This window comes from Pteropus medius, unplaced genomic scaffold (assembly GCF_902729225.1).
Source record: "Pteropus medius unplaced genomic scaffold, Ma_sr-lr_union100, whole genome shotgun sequence".
Lineage (NCBI taxonomy): Eukaryota > Metazoa > Chordata > Mammalia > Chiroptera > Pteropodidae > Pteropus > Pteropus medius.
In genome coordinates, this window is record NW_024355990.1 from 1,645,291 (window position 1) to 1,669,756 (window position 24,466).

Sequence of the window (24,466 nt, forward strand, 5' to 3'; positions counted from 1 at the left end):
GGGGCTGATTCCACTCCCCCCCAGCCAGTGATCAGGGTCAAGCCAGGCCAGCCAGAACAGAGGGGTGTGGCCTCGGGGCATCGCTGGAGCCTTTGGGATAGAGTGGTGCATTTGCCTAGGAACAAGACGGGGGACAAAATGAACCTGGGGACGCTGCTGGCCATCCGGCCCCCAGAGGGAAGGGGCCCTCTGGGGATGTCACCGACACAGAGGGAGAGAGCAGGTGTGTGGTGTGGCCAGGCTAGGCACAGACAGCTCTGCCCCACGAGTGAACTTACGAGCTCTGTTTTTGCTTAAGGTGGTTTCAGTTGGTTTCTGTCACATGTAATCCGGCGAGTTCTCAGCTCAGCCATCTACAGATGCTCACGCTGGGACTCAAGCCCATCCACGGAGCCCGTGCAGGGTCTGCTCACAAGAGCTACAGAGATGCCGGCTTTGGCAGCCCACATGCTAAGTCGGAATGACACAGAGGAGCTTGGCGTGGCCCCTGCACAAGGGTGACACGCCAATTCGTGAAGCGCCCCACATTTCTCATAAACTGTAATATTAGTCTGTCAAATAGGAACTCAATAACCTGCTTTACTAGCATTTTTGTTAAGAGCTGAGAATCGAGCCAGCAGTGACAACAGAACCAAGAACCACTTCTAAATTGGGAGGGGTCAGCTAGGGCACTGCACAATACATCAGCAGTCAGGACACATACGTAATTTGTGGGTCCCAATGCAGAAGGAAAATGGGCCACTCGCTTAAAAACCATTAAAATAGATTAATAAATGAAAAATAAAGACTTACAGAGAAGTGCCTGCCCAGGCTCGTGGGGCGGGGGGACCGGGAAGAAGCAGAGTAAAGCCAGAGCAGAGGCGCCGGGTCCAGCCCAAGCCCACGCGGCGGCACTGGTTTCAGCACCAAGGACAGCGGCGGGGCTCGCCCCACCCACCGCGGCAGGCCCAGCGCGGCAATGGGGGCTCGGCTCTCCCATCGGAACTGGATTCTCACGTCATGAAACTTGACAGTGCAGTTCATCTTGAGGCTGTTGACAGGCACCTGAAAGACTTAAGGACAAGAATTCTTCTAGGCAGTTAAAAACAAACAACAAACAAACAAAAACCAGCCACATTTCCAGGTCTCTCCCCTGGAAGACCAGAGGGGCACTGGTTTCCGGGGTGGGGGCAGGGTGGGCTTGTAGCGCTCGTCTTTGTGCTCTCAAGGAGCCAGCAGGTGCCACAAAGCACTGACACGAGGGAGCAGTCCGAACGGAACCTCACGTGAGCTATGAAGGAGAGAATTCCATGCAGGAGTGAGTTGAGGGGCACACAGGAGGCGTCCAGGGCAACCGAGGTGAGTGGGCGAGGGAGGAGGGGCTCGGTATTAGTTATCTTTTGCTGGGTAACAAATTACTCCAGAACAAAGATCCATTGCCTCGCAGTGTCTGAGGGGCTGGAGCCCGGGGGCAGGCAGGCTGGCTGGCTGGTTCTGGCTCTGGGCCTCTCACAAGGTTGTAGTCAAGATGATGGCCAGGGCTGTGGGCATCTGAAGGCCTGACCAGGGCTGAAGGATGCATTTCCAAGATGGCTCCCTCACAGGTGAGCTCAGTTCACTGCCACGTGGACTTCACAGAACAGCATACGGCATGGCTACTGACTTCCCTCCAAATGAACGATGAATGGGTGGGGCGGAGAGGAAGGTGGGGTGGAGGGAGAGGGAGAGAGGGCGCGTGGGCACACCGTCAGACGAAGCCCCAAAGTGTTTCACAGTCCGGTATCAGAGGTGACACACCTCCGCCCCTGCATCTCCCTCCGTCCTACAGACTCAGCTGGTTCACGGTGGCCAGAGTGCCACAGGGACCTAGGAGGCATGGGTCACTGGGGGCCATCTTGGAGGCTGGCTGTCACAGGCTCCAAGAAATTCATAGATGGCCTGATGTTGTTATGTGCCAAAAAGAGATTTATATTTCCATCGTAGGGTCGGGGGATAACTAAGTGATGGGTACGTAGAAAATAAGCCAGACCTAAAACATGAGGCTCTTATTAAGTCCAGGAGAAACAACAGGTTGTACAGGAGATGTGACTACAATACATTCTCAGCTGCGAATAGCATGTGCACAGCAATAATGATGCACCCACTGAATTCCGATTCAGCCCGAATGAGAAGTCGGGGGGCAGGAAAGTGCGTGTGTGGGAGACTGTGGCAGGGGCTGCGTGAGGGATCAAACTCTCAGCCCCCACAGCAGGAAGTCAATGGATAATTTCTAAATCTTAAAAACAAACGAAAACCCCCCACAACATTGGCATGCTATTTAGAAGTAAATACAAACAAACAAACAAAGCCCAAACAGACTGGAAAAAATGTTCACCTCCGAGATGGGAACTGAGGGGCGTGGAGAGCGGGTGAGGGGCGGCGGGCTCCCCAGGCTCTTGCAGACTTGTGCGGAACACTGGAGCCTGCTCCTCACTCCCAGCTCTCCGCAGGACCCCTGCACCCTGGGGAGAGCCTGGGCAGCTGCGTCCTCTCCCAGGGCAGGACCCCCTCGCCCTGGGGTTTGAGCCTCCCCCAGTTTGCCTGAGTTGCCGCCAGTCTGCATGGCTATCCATCTCCGCCGTTAGCCTGCCTCCCCTGCCCCTTCCTCGCTCTTCTCCCCGAGCCGAGCCGGACAGAGGGGCCCAGCTCTGTCGGCAGCAACAGCTGTGCCCTGGCCCCTCTGGCCTGCACTCCCCACCCGCCCCCAGCGCCACTCACAGCGGTAGGAAACTGGGAGAAGTTGCTCCTGCTGCTTTGGAGGTGAACTGGGGACAGCGGGCCTCGCTCCATCATTTCCACGACACCTCGCCTAATTACCGGCGTGCTATTCATTTGAATGTCAGCGCCGCCGCATGCCCGTGCCTTTAATTAATAATTTGGTAAAACTCCGCACAGGACCTGGCCAGGCCAGTGCAGCAAGGACTGCTGGGGCTGGGCCGAACCTGGGGCTGTGGGCCAGACCGACGGGCACCCCTGCCCATGCTCCCACCCCCAGCAAGTGCAGAGGCCTTGGGCTGGAACCCAGGGCCCTGGTCCCTTGTCCCCAGCCCAGCTGTCCTCACCAGGCCCTGAAGCCACAGGTGCAGTGGCTTCAGGGACCCTTCCAGGGAGGGGCGGGGAAACAGACCCTGAGGTATGTGTGGGCACCTGGACTGGGGCCGAAGCCAGGGGATTGGCTCCCCTGGGGTCCAGGAGGAGGGGTGAGGTGTGGAGGGGCCAAGGAGCCCAGCTCACACCCAGGCTCAAATAGGCCAATGCTTGTGGCCTGAGGAGAGCGGGCGGGGGAGGGGTTCTTGGGACAGCTAGGGTGGGGGCTGGGCCTCTTCACAAAGGGCCCCTCCTGGCCCTGAGAGTCCTCTACTCCAGGCCTTGAGGGGCCAGGGGGTGACCTGCAAAGGCCAGGGCTGACTCCACACCCCGGGAGCCTCCCGCGCCCAGCCCCTGGGCAGGGTAGGGACTTGCCGAAGAGGCACAGAGGCTACTAGGTTAAGTGGAAAATCTATTTGGATCCAACTTGAATTATTGAGTGGTTCGGGACTTATTCCTGGCTCCCGGGCAGACTGTGCTCTGTGAAGACACCACCTCAGCCCTATTTTTAAGGTTCTATGAGAAGGAGCTGCCACCGTACTTAGGACCTCCACAGGCCCTTTAGAACCCGGGTGGGGGGCAGAGCAGGGTGGGGAGCAGGGCTTGGGGGGTGGGCAGTGGGGTGTGCCACTCACAAGCCCCTCCCCACCGTGACCCAGCTGCTTTATGGGTCTCCATGAATGACCCCGGCCAGCAGATCCCGAGCCCCCACCCACCCCACCACCCGCCTCCACTTGAACCCCAGCCTGGCCCACCCCACCCCTTGACCCCTGCTCTCCCACATCTGGCTCCCTCTGAGCAGCTCTGTGTTGAATCCACGCCCTCTATGTGGGCCAGTCTCAGCAAGCCACTGAAGGGCTCTCTGTTCCTCTCCGATGCGGCCATGGTGTGGCCACAGGACAAGGCTGAGGGGTCTGTGGGTTCCCTTCCCTAAGGCTGTAGGCTGAGCCCTCCTCACCAGCCTTCCCTGCCAAGCTCGACGCCCACGCTGGGTTATACACAGCCTCTGCTGCCTGCCAACTGAGCTCCCAACCCCACTCCCCTGAGGCCAGGCTGAGGACTTAGTGGGGCCGTAACTGGTTTCTGATGGGGTTGGATTTGCACCCCTGGGGGCCTGCCTGCTTGTGGGGAGCTGGAAGCACTTGAAGGCGGATATGGGTTGAGCCCTGACCCTCTGGTTCTTGAAGCGGACTCTGCCTTCCCCTCCCTCACTCTAAGCCCAGGGTCATTGCTGGGGAATCTTGGGGGTGGGGAGAGGGCTCCTTAGGAACCCCTCGCAACCAGAGACTGACCCAGAAAATGAACTCAAATTACTGAAATCAGGAAAGAAAGTGGGGACACTACCACATTTGCAGAAATAGAAAATATGAATTGTAGGCCGCCTCATTAGATAATCTGGATGAAATGGATAAATTCCTAGAAACACACAAACTACCAACTGATTCAAGAAGAAATAGAAGGTGTTCACAGACCTATAACAACTAAAGAGATTGAATCAGTAATCGATTCATCTCCTGACAAAGGAAAGCACGGGGCCAGATGGCTTCACTGGTGAATTCTACCAGAGGCTTCGACAAGGATCAACACCAATCCCCCTCAAACTCTTTCAAAAAACAGAAGAGGGGACACTTCCCACTGTTCTATGAGGCCAGCATCACCTGCATGTCGAAGTCAGAGAAAGATATCACGAGAAAACTATAGACCAATATCGCTTATGAATATAGACGCAAAAATCCTCGACAGAATATCAGCCAAGTGAACTCGGCAGCACCTAAAAGGATTATAATGCACCATGACCAAGTGGGATGTAGTCCAGAGACACAAGAGGAGCTCAAAATGTGAAAACCGACGACGTAATACACCACGTGAATAGACGAAGGATGACAACCATTTTCACAGGTGCAGAAAAAGCATGTGACAAATCCATCACTGATAAAGACACTCGGCTAACCAGGGATAGGAGAAAACTTCCTCCAACTGACCCCGGGCATCTCAGAAAAGCCCACGGCTAACGTCTCACTCAATGGCCAAGGACCAAAATGTTCTTCCCTAAGGTCGGGAATGAGACAAGATGTCTCCTCTCTCCACCTCTGTTCGGCATGGATCTGGAGGACCTGCTCAGGGCAGCTGGGCACGAAAAGAAAGAAAAGGCACCCGGACTGGAAAGGAAGAAGCAAAACTCTCTCTATTCACAGATGACATGACCTCATGTACAGAAAACCCTAAAGCATGTGCACGCGCACGTGCACGCGCACACACATGCACACAGTCGATGAGTACAGCGAAGTTGCAGATACAAGATACAAAAGTCGGTTGTATTTCAATACACTGGCAATGAACAATCCAAAAATGAAATTAAAACAATTCCATTCACAATAGCATCTAAAATAAAACAGAGAGATAAACTTAACTGAAGGAAATGCAAGACTTGTCTATTGAAAACTACAAAACGTCGTTGAATGAAATGAAGATCTAAATAAACAAAAAGACACTTCATGTTCAGTGACTGACTTAAAATTAAGATGGCAATGCTCCCCCACATTGATCAGTGCAATCCACACCAAACTTCCAACTGCCTTTTTTTGCAGACATGGATCAGCTGGTTCTAATATTCACAGAGAATTGCAAAGGATCCCAAAAAGCTACCTACAAAAATGAACTGAAAACGGGTCAAAGATCTAAGCGTAAGAGCTGAAACTATAAAACCCTTAGAAGGAAACAGGAGAACTTGGCGACCTTGGATTAAGCAATGGTTTTTTCAATGACACCAAAAGCACAAGCAACCAATGAAAAGTAGATAAACTGGACTTCATTGAATTGGAAAACTTTAATGCATCAAAGGACATTATCAAGAAAATGGAAAGACAATCCAGAGTATTTATAAATTATGAAATACAACTGATTTTTGAAAATGGTCTCATGTCTAGAACATGTAAAGAGCTCTCACAGCTCGACAACAACAAATAATCCAAGGATAAACAATACCCTTTGTAAAAGGACAAAAAATTTGAGCAGACACTTCTCCCAAGACGAACAAATGGCCAATAAGCACGTGAAAAGATGCTCAGCATCACTGGGTATCAGGGAAGTGCGAACCAAACCAGAATGAGATACCCTGGCACCAGCACTGGGTTGGCTGGAATCAGACAGACGATACGATAACAAAGTGGGTGAGGACGTGGAGAAACAGCGACGTTGCGTTGCCGGTGGGGCCGCCGTGCAGAATGGCATGGCTGCTCGCCAGCAAGTTAGTCGCCACGTGACCCAGAAAGTCTGCTCCTAGGCGGACACCCAGGAGAGGTAGAAACATAAACTCACAAACTTGTACATCAATGTTCATAGCAGAATTATTCATAATAGCCCCAAAGAGAAACCACCCAAATGTCCATCCACGTGATGAATGGATAAACACGTGGTCTCCCCGTACAGTGAACCACCATTCGGCCGCAAAAAGTACCAACACGAGCAAACCTTGAAACCATCGTGCTGAGGAGGGCAGCCAGGCAGGAAGGTCACACGCTGTGGGACTCGGGTCCTATGAGGTAACCAGAACAGGCAAGTCCAGAGATGGAAAGCCGATTAGTGGAGGCCAGGTTCTGGGGGTGGGGGGCTGGAGAGCAACTGGTGATGGGGACTTGCTTTCATTACCTGAGGCAGTGGAAAGTTCTGGAACTAGATAGTACTGATGGCTGCACAAGATTTTGGATATACTAAAAACCACTTAATCGCACACTTAAAAACTGTTTAAAATGGTGACTTTTGTTATGTAATTTTAATCTCTGAACAAAAATTACCCAGGCAAGTCGTCTGCAAACTCATCTCCAGGCTCTGGCCTGCTCCTTGCTGGAGAGGGGTCCAAGGGGATGGCAGACCCCCGCAGAAGAGATCATGTACTCTGCATGGTCGTGCCTGTAGCCCGTGGGGCCCGCCTGACCCCCGTGGTCACTGAGGAACCAGTGGCTTTTAGCAGAAGCCGACTCCTGCCCCCGTAGGCAGCCACGGTCACCTCCAAACATCCATCAGAGGTGGGTCCTGGCGGGGCGCTGCTGTAGGCCCAGGGGTGGCGGCTGTGAGGTGGTCCGGCCCTTGCAGGCCTGCATTCTGGGGGCTGGGGGTCCTGGTAGATGAGGACCCCTTTACCTTCTGGTTCCCTCCTTCTCATCGATGGAGTAGGCACGGCCTTGTAGATGGATGGCCAGCGGCCCTGGCCTCTGTGGGCTCCACTTCTCCGAATGCTGTCACTCCCCTTATCGAGAAGTGTGTGCCAGGCTCTGTGCCCTGCCTGCTCCACACAGGGCATAGCTGTGTGATAAGGCAGGACAGGTGTCACCTTGGCTTTGCCAAGGCCAGGCAGCAGGAGGCAGCAGGTAGAGATAGCTCCATCTTGTGCACCCGAGGGGCTCCGGGCAGGGGGCCCTGCGGCACCCCCTGCAGCCCCACTGTGATGAGCTGGGGGCTCAGCCCCAGGACTGGGGGAGTGAGAAAGAGGGTCAGGGGGCGTCTGGGGAGGCAGCGCGAGCAGGGTGGGAGGTCGGGAGCCGGTCATTCTGGCCTACGGGAGTCCCCTCGCAGGCACCGTGGACCACGGCGGAACCTGCTCCCCACAGCGGGCCACTGAGTGGAGCCCTGTAAGCACCTGGTGGCCCAGCAGGCCCTCTGCACCTGGCATCAACTGGCATGCCTTGAATAGGGGCTGCTGCATGGAGTGAGGCAGCCCCAGCCCTGCCTCACAGAGGGGCTGCAGGGGCTCGAGGGGAAGGGGGACAGCACCACTGGCCCAAACAAGTCTGCCTTGCCTACTGTCCCCTCTGCTCCTCCCAGGGTCCGGGCCCTGGAGAGCCCCCTTCTCATCATGAAGACACAGGAGGGGCAGATGCGCCGGCCTCCCGGGCTTCCGTCCCAGGCTGTCCAGCCCATGCCCAGCCCGTTCTTGGGAGGCAGGGTGAGGGACAAGGCCTCCTTTCAGCAGATTCCAGGCTCCTTAGTGAGCATGGGGGGCTGGAGGGAGAGCTGGTGGGCGAGGGCTGGGGCTGTGGGTGGAGCCCGAGCTGAGAAGTGGCCAGGACAGGGACACAGAACTTTTCGCACAGCAGGCCTCTGGGTAAGGAGGCGGGCAGCGGGGGGTGCTGTTTTGGCAGGACAGGAGGTGGAGCTCTGGGCCTTTGACCCTGTGAGGACTGCCCTGCGTGTCCCCTACCCTCAGGCCCTCTCCGGGCTGAGATGTCTTCCCTCACTCCAGCCCAGCTGCGCCAGCAGCAACAGCCTGGAAGGCGGGCTGGGCAGCCAGGGACCCAGCCTAACAGTGGCCAACGCCAGCTCGGATACTCCTGGGTCTGGGCATAAGCAGTTCGGTGAGGCTGCTGGTTTAAAAATGAACGGAAAGCAAAATCCCCATCAGCAGCACATGTACCCAAAAGAGACGGAGCAGCAGCTGTGGACATATGCACGGCCTGCCTGCTGCTAGCCACCAGTGCACCTTCAGACGAAACGAAAACACCCGGCCCCCACGAGCCCGCAATTCCCACCACACTGTTCTGGGCCTGGCACTCCTTGGCACGAGGTCCGTCTTATGCTGAGGCTGCTCCAGGCCGCTTGACCGTGATCATGGAGGAGGGGCAGCCACATGGTCCATCGGAACTGTGCCCGCTGTGTCCTTGGAGCCTGAGCGTGCTGTTCAGGGATGGTTGCCCCGATACCTATAGAGGAGCCCCTGGGGTTCGTGCCAGTTCTGAGGCTGGAGCAGGTGGCAGGTGGCCAGTCTTCAGGGTTTCCAGCTCCAGCCCTGGCCCTTGTCCTACTGCTCCTGGGCGCCTAGGTGAGGCTTCCGGATGTGTCCTGGGGCCGCGGCTGTGGGTGGGCTCTTCTGAGCCTCCCTGGGGGTATGTCTTTGGCCTCTGTGCTTTCTGGCTCCTGGTAAGGATATGGAGAAGGAGCAGCATCAAGCCCTGGAGTCCCCTTTGCTCACCACGTGGTCCCTGGAGGCTGCACTGATCTGGACCCTCAGGGGCTATAAGGGCCCAGGCCAGGTCGGCCTGCTGCAGGTGGCCAGTCCCCACCCCCAGGAGAGCTCTGGGGGCCCTGCCACACCTTCCCCCATTCACAAAATGGCTTAGCCAGGCCTCTGATGGCCACAGGTAATGCCCCTGGAGAATGGGTGGGGCCAAGTCCCTGGCTAGGGGTCAAAGGCCAGGCTCTGAACCCAGGCTGCCAACTGAAACCGTCGGCTACTCAGCAATGCTCTGCCTCAGTTTCCCCATCTGCAGAGTGGGTCGCAGGGCCTGTCACGGCACAGTACCGTCAGGATTAAATAACCAGTCACTGCAGGTGCTGACTACGCATGTCGGCTTTTCTCACAGGAACCGGGAGAGTAGGAATCACTGTCTCTGCCACACAGACGAGGAAACCGAGGCTCAGACCTTGTGAATGACACAGTTGGTCATCCAGCCAGGAGGCGAGCTGGCCCCTCGGACCCCCCAAGCCCTGTGGGCCTCACCCCAGCACCTCACTAGTATGTGGCCCAAGCAGGTGGAGCTCACCTGCGGGGGGTGGGCTCTGGGGGTTCCTGGAGTTCCTGGGGGAGATGGTGTTCGCTCAGGCCCTCATCTGGCTGACTCGACCCTCCTGTCCCTTCAAATAAACTGTCCCCCGCCTGGCCCAGGGCACACTGCGGCAGAGGAGGCCGAGTCCCCAGACACAACTCCAGGTGGGCATCGCCGAGGACTCCTAACCGACTGCCCAGCCCAGCGCTCACCTCTCCTGCCCCTGTGCGGGGGGGCCCGGGGCCTCCCAGGGTCCTGCGGATATAGTCTCGGGAGCGGATGTCGGCCTGGGGAGAGGGGTGGCTCGAGTGAGGGGTGGTGGCTGGGGTCCTGAGCTGGCCTCTGAACGAGCCCCACCTGCTGTCGCTCCCTCCTGAAAAAGCCCAGAAGGTGACTCAGGCCATCGCAGGCCCGGCCTTCGAGACCAGGGGTGACAGTCCCAGGAGTGTGTAGGGGACGGAAAGCCAGGCCCTCTGGTCCAGGTCCTGTGACATCAGGTCCTCCAAGTGTCTGCGTGAACAGCCTGAGTTGGGGGGGTCCTAGGTCCCTCCCAGGTTTCAGCTGGGGCCACTCGCCTTTCGTCAGTTTACAGCTGGTCCTTCCCCGTAGGTTTCGCATGAGCCAGAGGTCCCTCTGCTAAAACCCTCTTCGCAGCTCTCCTCAGCCCAGCTTACCTGTCCTCACTTTTGGGTCACTGTTTGTCTCCCCATGTAGTGTCAGCTGTGGCCCTACTCTAGAGAAATATCTATGAAAAGTTCTGTAAAGTCACTGCAATGATAACAAATGTGGGCCATGGGCTGGAGTCAAGGCGGATCCCAGGGGAGGGACATCTCCGGACCTTGCCGCTGGGCTCTCCCATATGATGACTGCCCATCCGGGGTGCCTGGCCTCAAGGCGGCTTCTGATCCCAGCTCAGATGGGCTTAGCCCCACTTGACTGCACGACTCCACGACATGACAGCTAATTCCCCCAGACCGCCTCTGCCTCAGGGTGAGCAGCCGAGCGGGCGGGGTGGGCAGTGAGGTGTTCTGTGGGAAGGCACCCCGTGAGGGAAGCGAGAGGCGGTGCCTGCCTTCCCCCGCAGTGGCCTGACCCAGCCTGGCAGGGCAGAGCCCAGGCTTGGCACTGGTGGAAGCACAAGCCTTAGGGCAAGGGGCCCGCTCAGTGGCCTGGGGTGGGGGACCTATGGACAACATGGAGAGGGAGCAGGCACTGACCAGTCCTCCACCCTGCCCTAGACACAGAGTCAGGAGGACAGTATTGACAGACTCCTGGACCCAAGAAGAAAACAGACCAACAGACAGCCGGAGCTGCTAGATGGGGTCGCAATCCCAGAAGTGACAGGGACCGTGGGCTCCTGGGAACAGATGACCGGCATTTCTCTCTTGAGAGTGTAGGCCCAGGAATTCGGCAGTCTTTTCTCCAGGGCTAGACACACAGGCCCTGCTCGCCTCCGAGATGCCCAAGGCACCTTACGGGCTCTCCCCCCATGGCGACGAGGGGGCCACTGTCTGCTCTGAGGCCAGGTGAGAAGACGCGGGGACAGAGACCTGCCCTGGTCCCTGGCTCTGAGGGCTTGGGAAAAGTTCTTGCGTTTTCTCCAAGGTGGCTGGGAATGGAGAAGGAAAGGCCTCCTGGAGCCAGAACACATGTCACAAGCTTGGGAACCCACATACCTCCGAACCCTGGATGGGGAGAGAGGGAGGCCGAGGCTGGTGGACACTTAGCGGGTCCATCCCCAGAAGCCACCCTGGAGACCTTGGCCCTCCGCGGGGGCTGAGAGCTGTGCTGCGTGGCCTGCTGCTGCCACCTGGAGGCCGCCTGCACATCAGCCGCCAGCGTAAGTCCCAGGCCCAGAGGAGGTGGCAGTGGCTATGGGCAGCAGGGTGACAAGGCTCCCTGGGACCTGTGAGGCAGAACCAGGGCCCCGGAACCGGCCACCTGCACTGACATCAGCTGATTCTCCCAGTGGCCCTGGTACCAGACGCAGGAAGCTGAGGGACTGCGGGCAGGAGCACAGCAGACGCCTGGGCCCGGGCAGGGCAGGGCCCCAGGCCGAGCTCCCAGGCCTGCGTCCTCCAGTGCCCTCCTCTCCCAGTAGGGCCCAGTGCAGCCCGACCAGACTGTCCTGCAGGTGCTGGCGGACTTGTCTTCGTGTCACCGTGCCTGCGCCCCAGATGGCCTGCCAAGGGCACGGGACGAGCAAGCCTGTGCACTGGCCCACCCACCTGGCGCACGGGCTCTGGGATCCGAAACCTGCAGCAGCTGCGGATGAGACGCACGGCGGCCTCCAGGCTCATCTTGTGGCCCACCGAGACGTAGAGGGGCTTGGTGCTGTGGTCGTGGCTTCTCAGGGCCTGGGACAAAGAAGGTGAGGTCGGGGCGCTGGGGCGACCTCTGTGGCTGGGGGACCTGCAGCACCCTTGGGCACCTTCCTGCTGCCTGCCCTGGGACAGAGTGGGTGAGCATGGACACAAGAGGAAATCAAGGCGCAGGGCACACCGAGGCTGGGCAGAGGGGCAGGAAGAGGGGGAGCCTCGGCCGGCGTCTGGTGCGCGCGCATGGGCGCACGCAAGTCCACGGTGCTCGCCGGCACCCTGCTGACTCACCATGCCCAGGACGGCCCCGGAGCCTCCCGTCAGAGGGAACGCGTCTCCTCCAGCCTGCAGCAGGCGTATCTGGGAAACAGGGAAAGCTCAGAAAAGCATCTCTTCTCGGTGGAGCCTGTTTGTCTTTATCACGCGAGCAGCTGTAGGTGAGGCGGGCCCGATTCCGTGCACGTGCTGCGCCCAGGTGAGGCTGAGCGGCAACAGCTGTGCTCACACCCGTCCCGTGAGTGGACCCCATGTCCAGGGCACAGCCCGTGTCCAGGGCCCAGCACCCACGGGGAACACACGGGGGCCCAGGGCAGGGATGAGAACATCGACAGGCAAGGCTACCCCGGAGCTCGGTGCTCTCCGGTGCCTGTCCCCGGGGCCGACCCGGGCTGGCACTGTCTGGGCCGCGCTCACCTTCTCTTTGTGTAGGGCATTGTTCTCCAGCCCGTCCACCTGCAGGAGTTTCTTGGCCACCCCGATGCTGGGCAGGTCTGTGTGGACACCGAGGTGGCAGGCCACCCCGAAGCCTAAGGGGATGGAGGAGTGAGGGGGGTGGGGAACACTGAGCCATGCAGTCTGGGGATGGCATGGGGACTGGGGACAAACTAGAACCTCAGCGAGTTTCCCCGAGTGAACAGAGGCCTGTCACTGGCCAAGGGCTGGGGCGACGGGACTGCCAGGCTCAGCCTGACCCTGGGTGTGGCCCTGACCTCGCGGGGCTGTCAGGCTGGGCGGAGGACGCCTCTCCCTGAGCACTTAGGCGCCCACTCAGCACACTCGCAGGACCTCGCCCCATCTCGCCTTTCCTTTCTAGCACCTTCAGCCTTCTCTCTCCTCTGCGGCCACTGTCTGGCTTCTGGATCTCTGTCCACGCCCCCGCCCCAAAATGCAGTGCCTGGGGGCCGGGCGGCCTGCTGGTCCCGAGTGTCCAGGGTGGCGCATGTCCACCCTTTAGTTCTGGACCCAAGGGCTCCCAGAGCAGCAGCTGAGAGGCCCAACGCTCCTCCACCGGACCCCGGGTTCCGAAGCAGCGCGTCTCCCTCGGGTCCGCCCTGGGCCAAGGCCCCAGCAGTCAGGGCACAGGTTTCCCAAGGCCCACGGGGATGGGAACCCCTGTCTGTTTCCGTCTGGTTTGGGCGGGCACGAGCAGGACAGGCCAGCTCAGCTCCAGCCTATGACTTCTGGTGGTGGTCTGGTCTAGACTGAACAATGGCGCCTGAGGTGGGCGAAGGGCCTAGGGGGAGGCCATGGGGGCAGGCAGGAACGGGGGTGAAGAGAAGCCGGCGTTCTTTCCTGGTGGGCCCCGACAAGGAAAGCAGGCCCGAGGTGCTGTCAGGCCAGGCTGGAGCACGGTGCAGGCGACCTGCGAGGGCCTGTCGGAAGCGCCCGCCCTGGACCCCTCTCCCATGGCCCTCCTGGGCCCAGTCTCTCGGGAGCAGGATTACCTCGGGGGTGGAGCACCCCATTCCCATCAACGAGAAGAACCTGGAAGAGTCACAGGGAAAGTCGCAGTCATGGCACTGCCCACTGCCCACCGGCGTGGACATCCTGGAGCAGGGAAGGTGGGGCCGCCATGCCGAGGCCAGCTTTTTACAGGCCCACTCCCATCCCTCAGGGCAAAGCGCGGCTTCTCCAGGAAGCTCCTGAGGCCTCTCCCTGCCACGAGTGGCCTCCAGTGGCCCTGGGAGGTACCTGCCTGGGGACTCAGGTGGGGCTCCTTCTCCTGCAGCCGCCGCACTGCGTCCACCAGGAAGGGTCCCTCTCGGAAGGCTAGGAAGCCGGGCACGTAGGGGGCCGTCAGGCTGACCATGCGGCAGTCCTCATACAGCACCTGTCACCAGATGGCCAGGTCACTGGGCGGGGCACTCCCCGCACGCTGCAGCCCTTCACCCACCAGTCCTCACTGCCAGCTCCCTGTCCCCCTTCTCTGCCTCACCTATCTGAGAAGGAGGCACAAGAAAAGACGAGGCGATCGCCCTGTGAATGTGGCCGGGGAGCCACCTTGCCTGTGCCCGGCCCCCCTCGGGCTGCCGCCTTCTAAGTCAGAGCCGCGGTGGGCTGTGCGGAGGCCCAAAGACGATGAAGCGCCAGCACCGTGTTTAGTGTAACGGGGACAAGGACAGCACCGTCTTACGTTGGAAGAGGCCTTGGGAGGAAAAGGCCAGGTCTCCAGAGAGGCCGTCACAAGAAAGGCAGCTCCAGTTCTCCGCAAACCGGTTCGAGACAACGTGGAAAAGGGCCGAAGTCACTTCTGGGTTGCAGAGAGACTGGGTCCCTAGGGAGGGGAGTTTCCGAAAGGAACGCGCTGAGGCCGCCGGCGTCAGGAAGCCCAGCGAGTGGGGTGTGAAGAGGCCCTGTGCGAACCGGGAGGCGTGGGGGCGCAGGCCTGGAGGTAGGAACCGGCCCGAACGGCGGGCCCAGCCGGCGAGCTTTTCCACGTACCGCTCCCTCCCCACGCAGCTCTGCACGGGCCTCTGGAGCGAGGAGTCCCTGCGCAGCACGGGAGAGGGTGGCCCTGTGCTACGCGATCACAAAGGTAAGGGACCTACTCAGAGCACAGGGTCAGCAGCCCTCATCCTAGAGTTTTCATCAGCCGCACTGGCCTGAGAATGTGCGCCCATTCTCCAGATCCCAAATAAAACCCTGCACCCGTCAGTGGTCCCTTCCAGCGGTCCTGCGCCCCAGCGCTCGGCAAGCGCCAATCTGCGCTGTGCCTCCGGGTCCACCTGTGGCGTCTGCATCTCAACATTCCCTGGACACTCACTGCACGGAACTCCGGATGGGTGTTTGGGAGCCGCTGGGCGACTCTTCCAGGACCCTTTCCTAGTCTAAGCTTCCACGGCCCAGGGTGACCAAAGGTGACGACGGCCAAGTAGCAGGCCCCTTGCTCGGGGCTGCGGTTACAAAAGCGGTGTGGTATGAGCCTCGAGCTCCGACGATTAGTGAGGACTGTGGCGTGCAGGCCAGTGACTTCGCTATGCCGGGAAAAGAACTGGCACAGCCCACGCACGGGATAAAGGCCTGGGGCAGAGAGGAGGGTGGCTAACTGGGCGGCCAGGGAGGTGCCATCCTCAGAACCCCTGGTGGCTAACATGTTCCTGGAGAGCTTGCCGTCGCCCGTTCTGGCAACGGCTTTCTGGGCGTGATCTCCCTCGTGATCACAACTATTGAGTTCCCTGTCTATACTTCGCCCGCCCAGTTAGGAAAGGAGGTCCCAGGAGAGAAGTTGAAGTGGCCGAGCCGAGGTAGGAAGCCACGCGGCCTGGCTACTGAGCCTGTGCTGTCTCCCTTCCCTCAGAGCCACACATGGAGCAGCCAGCTTGGGGGGGCAGAAGGTGTGGGTGAGGGGATTGAAGCCACAGCAAGGTTTCTGGCCCGTTTTTTTTTTAGCTGTTGCTTTCCTGAGCTAAAACACTTTAAAAGAATCCTCTGGGCACATTCATGCGCGCTCACTCTGTGTCAACAATCAAGGTTGCCTCATTATTGTCACAAGGCGACAAGTTAGGTAATTAGGATAATACCGAAGGAACACATCCGTTCCTTCCACTCTGATGGGGTCGGACAGGTTAATCACCTAGCCGCGATCAGAGGAAAGAGGTTATGGAGCACTTAGCCTCGTGTGGGAGGGGATGGGGCTGCTTACTGGAGGACCTAAGAGAGCTAGGTGAAGAATGTTCCAGGAGATGAAACGCCACTGCAAAGGTCGGGCAGGCAGATGCAGCATGGTGCGTCTGAGGGACCCAAAGTCCTCAGAGTGGGGAGTGGGTGATGGTGAGAGCCGAGCCTACAGTGTCACGTTCAGCAGAGGCCTTTGTGCCTTGTTAGTGTGTGTAAACTTTATTTACCGTGACGTCACAGACGTGTTTTAAGTGAAGTAGGTGGTGACATGATCGCACTTGCTTTTTAGGAAAATCACTCTGCTGGCAACATGGAGATGGACCCACCAAGGGCAATCCTGGAGGCCGGAGCCCAGCGAAGATTCTGCTGTCACCTCCAGGAGGAGTGACCATGGCACAGCCCGGGAAAAGGCGGCCGGAATGCAGACAAGGAGACTGACTCCAGCGACATTTAGGAGGCAGAAAAACAAAAACGCAGAGCCAGTGTGTGACTGGGCGTGAGGGGTCTGGAAGACAGTGGTTTCCAGCTTGGGCCACTTGAGATGTGTCGCTGCGGGTCTGAGACGGGACCCCAGATGACAGTCGACTTGTGGTAAAGACCATGAGTTCACTCAGACCTAAGTCACGGGGTCTTTAGTTTTTGCTCTCTGTCCTTTCGTTTTTCTCAGACTCCCCAGTCTATTGATGGAACCCTACCGGACACTGTCCCCTGGCCCCGAGCCCCGCCTCACGGAGAGCGGGGTGGCCGCTGGCCGGCGTGCCGCGGGTTACCTCGAGCTCAGGGTAGCTGAGCACCACGAGGGAGGCGCAGGCGCTGACGCTGTCGCCCTTCACAAAGGACACATCCAAACCTCCGACCCTCCGCAGGCCCGAGAAGACGGGGTCCCGCTGCCACGCCTCCGTGTCCCGGTCCACGACGCGCGCCTTCAGCAGGGCTTGCTCCCTGAGGGGACACACACGTCCAGACGCGCCCCGCCGTCCGGCAGCGGCCAGCCCACGTCCAGGCCCGAGGGTGGGGACTCTCCCCGGGAACCCCCGTCTCCTCCGACCCAGCCTCCCGCCTCGCCTCCCCGAAACCCGCGACGCGGCGCCGGAAACGCGCGCCGCCGACCCCGACCCCGCCCCTCCCGCAGACCCTTTCGCCCGCGCGCCGGAAGCGGGCCGAGGCCCCCGCGCCTAGGACTGGTGGCTGCGGGGCCGCAGGGGCGGCGGGGGGCCGTGTCGCTACCTCCCCACTCGATCGCGCTCATCTGCCGACCCCGTTACCGTTTCCAGAGCGACAGGGTTTCCTCCGGCGGCCGCCGCACCACCTCCCGGGCCATGTCCGGCACCGGCACCGGCCCCCCCTTTCCGGCGGGGTCACTTCCGTCTGCGTCACTTCCGGCGCCGCCGCGCGCAGGCGCCGAGCCGCCCTCGTCGCCACGGCGCGTCGCTCCCCGGGTGTCGCCGCCTCGTGGCCGGAGGCCTCGCCGCCTCCGCCGCCCTCGGGGGACAGCAGGAGAAAAGCAAGTGCGTTCGCCGAATTTCTCCCGTCCGCAGAAGCCTTCGCCAGAGAATGACGACCCGAGGGAGTGACCAGAGCAGCAAACGTTACTTTTTAGACCAACGGACAGTGACTTTGTGGAGGATTGAGAAGAGAGGACTGAGCTGCGCGGTACACGGTGAAGAAGTGACAAAGTTTGCTTAGGCAGGGGCCGGGCCCTCCGTTTCCGGTCTCCCTCCCGGCATCCTTCACGCACACGGTTCGGGGTTCGGCGTAAAGATCGGGAGTGACCGCCCCAGTTCCGCCGGTTCCCCAAACTCCTTCCGCTTGCTCTTCAGTGGGCCAAGGTGCCGCAATTTAGGGTAGCGTGTCCCGAACCCCATCGCCGAGCATCTGCCACTTACGTGGCTCCTTGACTTCAGTCTCAGTGACGGTCCCAAAGTTGCGGAGGGGGGACACAGCCCCCAGCCGGACTCGCGGACTTGGACTCGACTGCTCGGATCCTGGCGCTCAGGAAGCATCCCTGACCCGCCACCCGCCACCAGCGGCGCTGCCGGCCTTTGGGACACGGACTCCTATCCAGAGCCCCGTGGTGCGGTGGGCATGTTGTACTAGGGAAATTCAGAGAAGACGCGTCTGGTTTAGATCTCAGGAGGAACACACAGCGGGCAAGGATGTGTGTTTGAGGTCGAGGGGCTTCGGGCAACGTATGACAACCCGCAGGGCCTTGGGACGCGGCTGAGTTTTCCACTGGGATTGGGACGAGTGCCAGGCACTGTGCCCAGTTATTTACCTACACAGACTTATTTTTCACTGCAGCAGCGAGAGTTACTTTACAGGTGGGGAAATCGAGGCTTAAAGAGATCACGTGGCTTGCCCACGGCCGTGGAGCTGGCAAACGGAAGAGCCAGGATTTCTTCTGGGGTCCGTCTGGGCTGCGCTGAGAGTCAGCCTTGTCATTTAGAGTGGTCGGAGGCTCTGGGTCCCGTTCCCGAGAGTTCTTCGGGGCTGGCAGCAGGTCTCTGTGGGATGTGCAGCGTCGCTGGACGGCTTGCATGTGCTCCAGCCCCGGCCTTTTCCCTCCACCTTCACTCTGCCCTTGCCCCAGCCGGCTTCCGGAAGTGCTCCTGCCTCCTGGGACGAAGCCGGTCCTGTCCCAGAATACCATGTGACTCAGCATTCGCACCTTCCTGGCGCTGGCTTTCCCAGTGGGAAACAGATTCACGATGCTTAATTAGTGACCAAGGAGGGATTGGAAAAATGCAGAGAGCAGTACAGATGCTAATCATGGCTGGGGTGGGTGGCTGTCAGGTCCCGGCCTCCCGCCTCCCCGCCTGCTGTCCTTCGAGCCCCGCTGGTACAGCGACTTCCCACGTGAGTATGCCTTACCTACCTAGCAGGGCCCTTCGCCCTGACCTTTTCTTCACAGTGATTGTTTTCCTCTGGAAGTTTGTTTTTAGGTCGGAATTGCCCGAACCCGAGAATAACTGAAATAGCTTGTCGGGGTGGGGAGGAAGGGAGAAGAAAAAGCGATAGCTTAAGACTGTCATTAACGAATGACCAAATCCTGCAGCCCACAGCGGAAAGTAAATAGCTTACACGCACGGCAAGATCTTAAGGAGCTAGCGGTCAGCCATGGCGATTTGCAGGTAAGTACCACCTGGCTCGTGACTGTTGCTGCCCGCGCCGAAAGCAAAAAGACCTGCGAAGGGACATGTCTACAGATGACCCGCAGGAGAGTGAGCAGGAGGGAGGCTGAGGTCAGTGACGACGTGTCAGAGATGAGAGGAGGACCCAGCCGTGGTTCTAGGCCACAGGCTCCCTGGAAGGAGCCATTTCTTTTTGGAAGAGAAGATGCGGCTTTTCCCTGGAGTAGTGTTCGCCACCCAAATCCAAGTGGGCCGCTGGAAGCTTCCGTTTACCGCTCCCACGTCCGGATTTCCTTTCACTGCGGACCCCTCCCCACCCCACAGCACACCCACTGCCAGCTCTGGCATGTGACGCGTCATTAGGCGGAAGTCACCCTAGGCAGGCAGTGGGAGGGCACCCCCTGAGGAGGGGCTAAAGCTTTGGGGAGCGGTGTGCAACCCCGTGGGTCCTCGGCTGTGCCGTCATTTTTTGTCCAGAGGAAAAGTTGACCCTCACGTTCTTAACCAGAGTGTACGTCTTACTTGATGGACACCTCTACGAGCATTTGCATAAACCAGCAAAACCATGCCCAAAGCCTATTTGCCATAGAAGTTTTCCCCGCAAAGAGAAGTGTTATTTAGTAGCAAATCTCGAGTTTATTAATTGACTATAACAAATATAATGAAATCTGCATTTGCTTATTACTAGTGTATTTTTGTACATAGAACAAGATAAGCGAGATAATGACAGTTAAGGCTTTGAAAGCATAGCATACAAAACAAAACATCTTAATGTAAAAACCTTCATAAAAGTGGGGGTGTGGGAAATGCTCAGCTGTGGTACACTGAAGAACCACAGTGGCACCTGATGGCCTGGCCAGCTCCATCCCAACTCTGAGGTATCAAAGGAGTCCCAGTGCAAGTTGAAGAGTTGAACAAGCAACACTCCGCCCTGATTAAGTGGCAATTAGTTTGCAATCCTGGATGCAGATGGCAATTCGAGGGTGCTTTTGCATAGTCTGGAATGACTGAACAAGCATAGAGTACTAAGTGCAAGTTGATGGGGTTCCAGATGAGTCACTGCGGGGCCTGCATCACTGTACCCGCCGCGTTGAGCAGTCTGAAATCAAAGAATGCAGAGTGCGGGGCCTTGGGCAGCTCCCCGTGCTGCTGAGGGCGTCCACGGGTGCCAGGGGAGCTCTCATCACCCGTGGGCCCCAGTTCGAGTTGACCGAGTCATCACTCATTTAGGATGCAGGTTAAAGACTTTCGCCTGACTTGTAAACAAGTGTTTCTCCGTGGTAATGCGTGCTAGGCCACCTGGGAACACGAATCGGTCCCGAGGTCGCTAAGCGCCCAAGTGGATTGTGAAAGAGACGCCATACTTACAGTAAGAAAAGCAGCGCAACGTGAAGGCTGGCCGACTGCTCTCCTTTTCCTGTACTGGAAGCTTAACTCGTCCTGTATTCTCTCTCAGTCTGTTTTTGTGCCTTGGCTGAGACCTAAAGCGAGGACCAGACATCCACACACTTGGGGGGGCCACACTGAGACCACGTGTTTATTTGGCAGGACGCCAGGCAGTCAAAACCCTCGCACAGAGACGCCAGGACTGTGCCTGTGACCCAAGTGTACATCGATGACGTTCATTTAGGATTTTAGAGAACCAGGTTTGGGAGGGAGTTTGGCCATCAGTCCAGTCCCTTCGTTTATTAGATGAGGAAACAGATTCTGAATTGTCTGGGCTGCTTTGCTCAATGCTCTTCACAGTGAGAGCTTTGTGGCTCTGACCTTCGCCGTGGCAGTGACTCGTGGCTGGGCCTGGGGGAGGGCTTGTTAATTTGGCCTCAAGGTCTGTTACAGAATGCCCTGACTTGTGAGAAGACAAAAAAGAACCTGGCACTTTTTTACTTTTTCACCTTCTTGGAAACCTGGCAATATTTGTTCAGTACTCAGCATTTAAAGAAATGAAAGGAAGAAAAAACCAAATTCTCTTCAGCAAGTGCAGAATAAATTAGAAAAAAAATAAAAGCGACCTCACTTGCCCCCACCCCAGTCCTTGTGCAGTAGTTTGAGTAAGAAGGGCCCCGGTGGCCGGGTATGTCCCGTAAAGAGGCTGGCGGCCCACGACCGAGCATTCCTGTGTGCGAAGCTGAGAGGCGACTTTTCCAGTCTCCTTGGAATGTACGGGGGTTGGGGGGTTATTGCAATTTCAAGTAAGCCTCGGTCCTCACCTCCCAGTAACCAGTGTTCATCAAAACGTGAGAAAGTATGGAATAGACACAAGGGCCTCTGGATAGAGCCTGGCTCTCGAAGAGCCGTCAGCACACATGTGTTGTCCCGAGCCTGGAGCGATGCCAAAGGCTTTCCTTCTAAGCACCCACAAAGGCGACAGTCCATGGTGGGGCCAACGCAGGGGTGAGGCAGGGAGAGCCTTCCGTCGCCGAGCCTTGGCAGAGATGGTGCCGAGGGGTGACTCTATCTCATCTGTCGGTCCCGTTTCAGCTGAGCGGCCAGTTTCCACGCAGCGACACAGTTGGAAAGTGGTATCTGATCCGGGAACTGGGACTCCATCTCCGGAAGAGCATCGCTGTCTTTAGTTTCCATGTAACTGACCAGCGTGTCTCGCAGGCTGAAAACCAAGGAACAAGAGACAGCATTTAAAAGCCTTCCAGGTGACGTGAGGAGACCATCAGCTGCCACTTTTCAAGCTGGCGCTAGAACCGAAGTTCTATCAAGAGCAGGAGCATGAGGGGCCGCTTACCATCAAGCACCGCCCAAGCTGGTAAGCGGGGACCTGACTCCTGGGTGCGGGCTCCGGTACGTACCTGCCCTCCCGCATGCGGTGCTCAAGCTCCATAGGAACAGAGCCAACCCTGGGAGGGCCCAGGCAGAGGATCTTAAGCACTCTAGTGATGCAAGTTGCTATATAAAAGACAAAGCCTGCTGTTCTGAAAAAGGCTTCTACTCCATTTCGTGTTTTGTGCGAACAAATGCTGTTAATTCTCTAGGAAAGGGGTCTTTTTTTCCTACACCAAAAGTCCAGGATCATCAAGACTTGTTACAAAATTCAGAGGTATCAGTACACACAGGTATATGCCATGGAGCATAATCGAAAAAAAAATATCAACTACGACGTGTACTGGCGAAGGAACTTTAGAAACCGGCAAAATTAAATCCCTGCCTCACACCACACATAAAAATAAATTGTCTAACCAAACAAATGTGTAACATAACACTATAGAAGCACAAGAAGAAAACACAGGACACTATTTCATAATCTTGGGATAAGGAAGACCCTTAGAGCCGTATTTCCCTACAGAGGCTTTACAGGGAAATTCTGTCAGGTTAGAAAATTAAACACAGAGCGTCTGTAACATAACAGATAAAATATTAATCTTTTAAGATTAAGAAAAAGATAAACACTCCCCCCCTCCAAATAACTAAAGGCTGTCAAGAGGTAATACAGAAAAAGGTATATGGCTCGTAAGTAGAAAAACGTCCTCAGCCTCACTAGTAAATAGTTTCGAAAATATAAGTGAAAACGAGATATCATTTTTGGCCCATTAGATTGGCAAAAATGTAAATCATATCCAGTGTTCTCACACATTACATGCTGGGGTAGCTTTTTCTATCAAATTTAAAATGCACATCTCTGACATAGTAACTCTACTCGTTATAACAAGAATGTGACTTTCGTAATTATTTTTAAAAATCCAATAGAGATTAAAACGCAAAAGCCAGTCCTCGGGTGCCCTGGCACTGGTAACGGCCAGAAACCGAATTCCGCGGTAAGAACTTGCCACCTCTGTGGGAGGTCATGGGGCAGATGGCAGAACCTTCCGAGTGTGCCCGGCCCGCCAGGCTGGCCAGTCCTACCTCCAGTTGGGGTTGAAATCCCCCTGGGTTCGGAGGTTCTTTAGTTTCAAGATCATCATTTCATGGAGCTCCAGGAGGAAGGCGTCCAGGCTGATCTGGTTCAGGAACTTGCTGAGGAGCTTAGTATTTTCTGGGCTGAGATCAGCTCTGTACTTGGCATTTATCTCCCCGAATGGCTCCTACGATGAAATAGGAACAGATGAAGCCCAAGCCTGGGGCGGAGCCCGCTCCCTCGGCGCAGCCATGTGTGTGCAGGGAGGGGAAGGGCCGGGGGGACTCACTTTTCTCAGGCGCAGCAGCTGCTCAGACTTGTGGGCAGAGAGGAGCTGCCAGAGGGCAATGGCGTGCCTCAGCTGACAGCGGTGTAAGGCCTGGGAGAGGAAGAGAAGTCACAGGGGTAGCCGGGCGGGCCGCGGGCCGCGGGCGGCATCCCTGCCCAGTGCTCGCTGCGTGTGCCTCGGCCTGCAGGCCATCTCTGTTCCAGCCACGATTTCCCCAGCCTCATCTTTAAACCATCTGGAGAGGCCTCGCCTCGGGCAGCAGCTCAGAGCCCCTGAGTACCAAGCCGTTTGGGGTGGCTGCCGCCCTCAGTCCCCTGTGGCACGCCCCCTGGCACCAGTCTTTACCCCAGGCTGTCGTTTCCACGTGGGCGGGCTGGGGGATGGGCTGGTCTCAGCACCTCTCCTTTCTGCTGCCCAGACTGGCACGCCGTCGGGCGCTGTTCCTCGTGAGAGGAATGGCGGGGACGTGAGGGGCAGGGCCAGTTCCCTTGAGAGAGCCTGGACGCGAGACCCACCTTCAGAACCTGCTCCGTCTGCTCACTCATCCGCAGCTTGTCTTGGATGTACAAGGCCAAGTCCATGTTCGGATCCTCCCCGGCTGTGCTCAGGAACCCCAAAGTGACTTCTGTGACATGCAGAGCTTCACAGGCGTCAGTGTAGGACTGCAGCTGCCCACTGATGGCGCTGATGGCCATGTTGGGGAGGGGGTCCTAGGAAATCAAAGGCGGGACGGGTCGTGGGTAGTCGCGCAGCACGACCTGGCGAGCGTGTTTGCCTTCTCCTCTGCCGAGGCCATGGGACAAACCCGCACAGCAATAGCAGGGGACGCTGGAGCCTCCTGCGTCAGCAGAATTCCAGATACGTTACAGGAACAGAGGGGAACTTGCCGAATCCTCAAAGCACCGTTGTGAGGATATGCAAGTGGAGACGCACACGCACACACGTGCGCACAGCCTCCGGCACGGCACACGGAAGAGCAGGAAGCCGCCACCCTCTGGGCCCCCGGCACTGGCACACATGGTCGCGACCCCAGTCCCGAGAGGCTGACGACGGGATTTCAGTGCGCTCACGAGCAAACGTGCGCCAACTGGCTGCCTGCTCACCCTCTGGGACGAGCAGTGGGCTCAGGGACTCGGGGAGGTCACCGAAGCTCAGGGGCGCTCCCGGCGAAGGCCGGGCCTGAGCGTGGACCGGGGCGAATGGGGACAGAAGCGCTCTGATAAGACAGAGGCGCCAACGGATAAAGTCCCCGCGCTCACCTGCGGCATCTTGTTCCTTATGTCCAGGAAGAGGTGTTCGTAGTTCCTGTCGCGCCTGTACACCAGCGTGGGGATGCCCTT

At 57.9% G+C, this 24,466-nt stretch overlaps 2 protein-coding genes and 1 non-coding gene across 4 annotated transcripts in view; 1 reads left to right on the top strand and 2 right to left on the bottom strand.

The window, feature by feature from the left end:
- Nucleotides 1–430: 430 nt before the first annotated feature.
- On the top strand, nt 431–532 carry LOC120600484 (U6 spliceosomal RNA). Its single transcript, XR_005652200.1, has one exon. It is a non-coding gene; the product is annotated as a U6 spliceosomal RNA (small nuclear RNA).
- Nucleotides 533–5,913: 5,381 nt separating this feature from the next.
- ENDOV (endonuclease V) lies at nt 5,914–17,284 on the bottom strand. Of its 2 annotated transcripts, XM_039859937.1 has the most exons (10): nt 17,125–17,284; nt 16,630–16,801; nt 13,938–14,072; nt 13,687–13,726; nt 12,656–12,768; nt 12,254–12,322; nt 11,873–12,001; nt 9,857–9,931; nt 9,642–9,676; nt 5,914–9,015 (listed from the first exon to the last, which is right to left on the bottom strand). In XM_039859937.1, the coding sequence occupies exons 1-10, from the start codon at nt 17,178–17,180 to the stop codon at nt 8,802–8,804; spliced, it is 1,038 nt and encodes a 345-aa protein (XP_039715871.1). In that variant the 5' UTR covers nt 17,181–17,284; the 3' UTR covers nt 5,914–8,801. The 2 variants fall into 2 exon arrangements, with proteins under 2 accessions (XP_039715871.1, XP_039715872.1); XM_039859938.1 differs by lacking the exon at nt 13,938–14,072.
- Nucleotides 17,285–19,603: 2,319 nt separating this feature from the next.
- Nucleotides 19,604–24,466, bottom strand: part of RNF213 (ring finger protein 213) — an 89,067-nt gene continuing 84,204 nt past the window's right edge. Inside the window, exons 64-68 of the mRNA XM_039859857.1 lie at nt 24,386–24,463; nt 23,642–23,836; nt 23,127–23,216; nt 22,846–23,024; nt 19,604–21,598 (exon numbers count right to left, since the gene is read on the bottom strand). Of these exons, the coding sequence (XP_039715791.1) occupies nt 21,445–21,598; nt 22,846–23,024; nt 23,127–23,216; nt 23,642–23,836; nt 24,386–24,463 (696 nt within the window). The 3' untranslated portion in view covers nt 19,604–21,444. The remainder of the gene's footprint in view (nt 21,599–22,845; nt 23,025–23,126; nt 23,217–23,641; nt 23,837–24,385; nt 24,464–24,466) is intronic.